The sequence below is a fragment of the Nicotiana tabacum genome, chromosome 13 (genome assembly GCF_000715075.1).
Source record: "Nicotiana tabacum cultivar K326 chromosome 13, ASM71507v2, whole genome shotgun sequence".
Taxonomy (NCBI): Eukaryota; Viridiplantae; Streptophyta; class Magnoliopsida; order Solanales; family Solanaceae; genus Nicotiana; species Nicotiana tabacum.
The window spans coordinates 116220838-116226382 of record NC_134092.1 but is presented as its reverse complement, the minus strand read 5'-3'; the positions used below and the strand labels follow the sequence as shown (position 1 = coordinate 116226382).

Below are 5545 nucleotides of genomic sequence, written 5' to 3'. Positions count from 1 at the left end.
AGGCTCCACGCGAGATAAACCTCGCCTAACACTGTGCGGCGCCAGCTCCCATGCGAGCTCGAGCTCGCCTCACCCGTCACGACGCCTGCTCCTACGCGAGCTCAAAGGCTCGCGTCGCCATCTTCCACGCGGGATCAAAGGGTCGCCTCGCGAGCTTCTTTATCTTTTCACTGCTTAATGCATTCTTTCTTCTTTCCACAGTTTTCGAGCACACTTTATTCTTTAAATCTTTCTTTTGCTCTAATTTCATCTCCAATTCACCTACACATAAAATAGACTCCATTACGCGCAAATATAGTGTAGTTTAACATTAAAGCACATAAAATGCAAGGCAATTAATGTACTAAAATATGAAATTATAGCCACACATCAATACCCCACACTTAAATATTGCTCGTCCTCGAGCAATCAAACTACACTTATAGACACAAGTTTTTAACCAATTCCCTTAACTCATCACACCATGCATCTTTCAAATAGACTAAGCACAAAGGTATAACATCCTCACCTCAAAATTTGACTCACAAATACCATGCCTTATTCACAATTCACTTACTTACTCTAACATGGAGGTCAATGACATTACCTTTCTTTTATGAATCACGTGTCCTCACCCAACAAAGAGCTTAGTTCCACACACAATGAGTTTTAAGAACGTAGGAACTCAAGATAGAAAAAATTCACTCGCTCTCAGAAATAACATTCATATGCCACAAATGATGCACCATAGGCTTGCCCGTAGTGTAATACTCTACTAATCGCGCTCATTCAGTCTAGGATCAAGTAGGACTTTAATTGGTTGTAATATAGGCTGTGGGTGGGGTAGGATACATTTGGATATGGGTGACTACATTTCCCTTAAGTACTTTAATACATATACTTTAACATTCAAGCCCATACTTATGTCAAATCATAACTCCACCTTCACATCAATGTATATTACCTTGTACTTCTTTAAGCACAATTACATCAAAAGCCACCACTATCAAGGAATATTTTTTAGAACAATACAACTTTTTTTTTTCTTTATCAATTCAAGTGGCTTGTATTTTTTTCAAAATAGTGCACCTTTCTCCTTATTTCATTAGTTCCACTCAAAAGCCAAACCACCACCCCACACTTTAACTTTTACACAGTTCATAACAATTCAAGTGCTTATGAGAGGCGAAAAGGTTCCAGTAAATGGTTAATTCAAACAAAAGGTTAAGGCTTGTAGTGTGGCTTCCAAAGAAACAAGATTACAGGCTCAAAGGGGTTAACTACGTTACATAGCAATTAGGCGGGTAAACTATATATATCTGGCTCAACAAAGAAATGCCTATATCACTTCCCAGAATGAAAAAAACTACTATTTCACTTTACAAACACACGGGGCGAGTTCTAGACATCAAATGCAATGCACAGATACATACAAACCTTACACGCACATGGCACATAACTCACTAATGATTGATTTTATTACGACACTCCAGTCAAAGCAGTTTAAGCAAATTTAAGAATCTACGATTTAAGGTACTTATACTAGAGTCAAAAACTGAGCCTAAGCATCACAACCAGAGTACTCACTATTCTCAAGGAATAACACAATCAAGAGATATCGCTGCAATTCAATTCATAGCCCAGTGGTTTCTACTCCTAAAAATTAAAACTAACTACACCCGGTTCAACTAAAAATCCTTAAAAAAGAACCGCGGCCCAAAGAAAAATCAAGGGGGAATTACTACACTACCTAAAAGAAAATCTTTTTTTTCTTTAGACTTAATTCCCTTAAGAAAACTATCTAAGAGATCCATTGTCGGGAAGAGTCCACATTTTTTTTTCTACTTAGCAAGACGACACTACACATTTTTATCATTTTTTTAAAGGCTAAGACGACACTAACTAAAACAAAATTAGTATATTATAACAATCAAAAAGAAAAATAAAATTAACTAAAACAAGACTAATATTTACAAGTACCACCCCACACTTATTTTTCATGTGATGTCCTCAGTGCATACACAAACTGACAAAACAAGGAAAAAAATGAGTAGGGTGTAGGAAAACTCCCTGATCAAGCCGTGCCATCGCCTTCCTCCTCTGAGGTTGTCCACTCCTCGTCTTGTGCTTCCTCCTCTTCCTCCTCATCATCCTCATCATCTGACTTCTCCGGCTCGTCCTCGGACTGCTCAGGTGTGTTGACATCCTCATCGTCTGGGAGTCTGTATCCATCACCAAGCCCAACCAACTACTGAGCATGAGCATTGAGCAGAAATCCTTGCTCCAATATGGCCCTCTCCTATGTAGTGGCTGGCCATCCCCCGATCCGAAGTTGCAAGTCCATCATCCCATATAAATGGGCCATAAAGCTGTCATCGCTAGCATTGTACTCGGAACATGTCAGTGATGGCATCGCAGTCTCCTCCTTAACCCGGATACTTGTAATGTCCATTAGTCGTAGGGGCTGATCAATGATGTGATCGAAAGCTTTCTCCTCCTCAACCTCTTCGTGTCTCAAGAACTGAGTTAACATATTTGCAAATGGCATTCGATCGATCCTCTTACTAGTTCTTACTAGAGACATCTGGTAGCAGATCAAATGACCCACATTCACCCTATGACCCGTCATGAGTAAATATAACACATACGTCCTCTTACGGCTAATAAGCATGTCATGATTGCAAGGTAGGAGTCGTGTATTAATCAGTTTCAACCATACTTGAGCCTCTGCCCTCATCTTCTTCTTGGGAAATTTCCTGTGCCGATTTGTTTTCTTATCCCGAACCCAAGCTGCCATAGAATTGACACCGCAAAGAGTGTGTCTCAGCTCTCGATATGTAGGACGGGCGATGAAGTAGTCCAATGGTTCCTGAGGAACATCCGGAGCACCTAAGAAATTACATATTGTCGTGGCTGAAAAATCTATCAACCGTCAACGAATCAGCACCGGTTGTTCTAGATCCTTTGGATCAAACCCAGCATAGAATTCCCGAACTAGATTAAGATTTATATCCCCTGTATTTTTGAACACATAACTCAACCCCAACTCATAGATGCCTCGCCAAATCGCTTGGTACTTGGCTTGCAAGCGACACTCATGAATAGCAGCTTCTAGATGTACATGTTTTGGCCTACGACGCCTGTACCAATCCTTGGTGTGTGGGGGTATTCTTTTGAGTCCAAACTCCCGCTGTCCTTGAGGTTGTGGATGAGTGGCTGCGATAGCTGTCACAACTTGTTGTCCTTCACCTTGACTGGAAGTAGCTTCCCCCCTTTTCTCTTCTTCGGCGGAGGTACAGAGGTAGCCTTAGCTTTAGACGGAGCCGTAGATGTAGCTTTGCCTTTACCTGTATCTTTTCTTGGAGGCATATTCGTACCTACACAAGTGAGCGTGAATCAGTTTAAGCTGCATTGCAACATGTCAAAACATGGTCTTGCCACCCCACACATAAGAGTTTAACACATGATTATCAACAATTTCCGAGGTTACTCAGACTTTGCCTCATCGTTTCTTAGTATGAGAATCAAGCAATGACACATGGGTGCTTCCTCCAATTTCGAAGCATCGGGCTACCGGTGAGCCACCCCACACTTAAGATTTTAAAGTGGTGCACGACTATATAGCACTAGTCTGATAATCCCGGAGACTCGGGGTCCAATGGGGACAAAGAATGCCATTGAGGCATTATAACAAACACTTAGCATGCACTAGTGCCATGGGAGTGCTCGTAGGGGTGAGGGATTGCCTCACCCTCCCAAATCAACTTGGGAGTTCCGTACTACCACTTGTTCACACAATAACAACACCATTCCTATGAGGTTCATGGGGTTGGGACACACAAATACATTGTTACAATGAAGAACAACCCTGGATTTTGTGTCTAATGTCATGCATTCAGTCAACTCAAAATTGCCCAAAGAAAAGAGATAGAAATCATACCTTAGATGTTTAAGAGGAGGGATTTGCCTTTGAATTGTTGTTGCAAGTGAAGGAAATAACAGAAGATTGCTTGTCTCCAATGGGGTTGTGAGGGAAGGGGTTTGGCCGAGTTCTTGAGTGTATTTTACGAGCAATGTGGTTTGGGCGTTTAGGTTAGATTTTTAAGGGAGGGGGTTAAAAGAAATAAGGAAAAAATAATTAAAATAACCGAAAAATGCACTTACCTGGCGACGCAAGGTGGCTTCCTCGCCTTACCCCTCACGAGGCGTGCTCCAACGCGGGCTCTTGGGCTTGCGGCGCGAGGCCTAACGCCAGACTCACCTTGCCTCACCCCTCGCGAGGCGAGCTCCCATGCCAGATGCACCTCGCCTTTTCCCTCACGAGGCGAGCTCCCACGTGAGCTTTCTATCATGCGATGCGAGACCTAACGCCTGGCCCAACTCGCTAGGGACCAGGCGACTGTACGAGTTGCTAAAATTACCTGCAAACATGTTAGTACCTAAAAAACGAAAAGAAAAATTATAACTACACTAAAGATCAACTACGAATTGGGTTGCCTCCCAACGAGCGCCTTAGTTAATGTCACATCATGACGAATACAACATTACAATGGGTTGCCTCCCATGAAGCGCCTGATTTAACATCGCGGCACGACGCAGGCAATCGACTTAAGGCTCTCTTAACTTTGGTGGCTCTAGCAAATGAGTCACCGACACTACTTTCGTGTCATCCATGCCCAGATAATATTTTAACATGTGCCCATTGACTATGAACTTGCGAGATCCATCTTCTGAAGCAATCTCTATGGCTCCGGTGGGATGAATCTCTAGCACACAAAATGGTCCTGACCATCTTGACTTCAATTTTCCCGGAAACAACCTCAATCTCGAATTGAATAATAATACCCTGTCTCCCGGCTTAAAATTTTGCTCAAGAATGTTTTTGTCGTGCACCAGTTTCATTCTTTCCTTGTATAACATCGTACTCTCAAAAGTGTGGTACCGAAACTCGTCAAGTTCATGCAGCGCTGTGACTCTACTAGTTCCAGCGGCCTCCACGTCCAGATTTAATTGCTGCAACACCCAAAAGGCTTTATGCTCTAACTCCACCGGCAAGTGACATGCCTTTCCAAACACCAATTTATACGGCGACATACCAATCAGAGATTTGAATGCAGTGCGGTAAGACCATAGTGCATCATCCAATTTTCTCGCCCAATAAGTCCGAGTAGCATTTGCAGTTTTGGTCAAAACACTCTTGATTCCTCTGTTTGACACCTCGACTTGCTCACTTGTTTATGGGTGATACGGAGTAGCAACTTTATGGCGAACACCATATTTCTCCAACAACTTTGCAAAGGCTCGGTTGCAGAAGTGGGTGCCCCATCATTGATGATAGCTCTTGGAGTGCCAAATCGGGTGAAGATGTTCTTTCTCAGGAAACCAATAACTGCCTTCGCGTCATTTGTTGGAAGTTTCATGGCTTCTACCTATTTCGAGACATAGTCCACTGCTACAAGTATGTACTTGTTATTATATGAGCTGATAAATGGTCCCATAAAGTCAATTCTCCATACATCGAATACTTCCACCTCTTGAATTGGGTTCATGGGTGTAACGATCCGAC

The 5545-nt window shown here is 42.6% G+C and overlaps 1 protein-coding gene across 1 annotated transcript; it reads right to left on the bottom strand.

Annotated features, from left to right (window-relative positions):
• Positions 1-4587: 4587 nt before the first annotated feature.
• Positions 4588-5073, bottom strand: LOC107766959 (uncharacterized). Its single transcript, XM_016585876.2, has one exon. The coding sequence runs from the start codon at positions 5071-5073 to the stop codon at positions 4588-4590; it is 486 nt and encodes a 161-aa protein (XP_016441362.2).
• Positions 5074-5545: the final 472 nt, after the last annotated feature.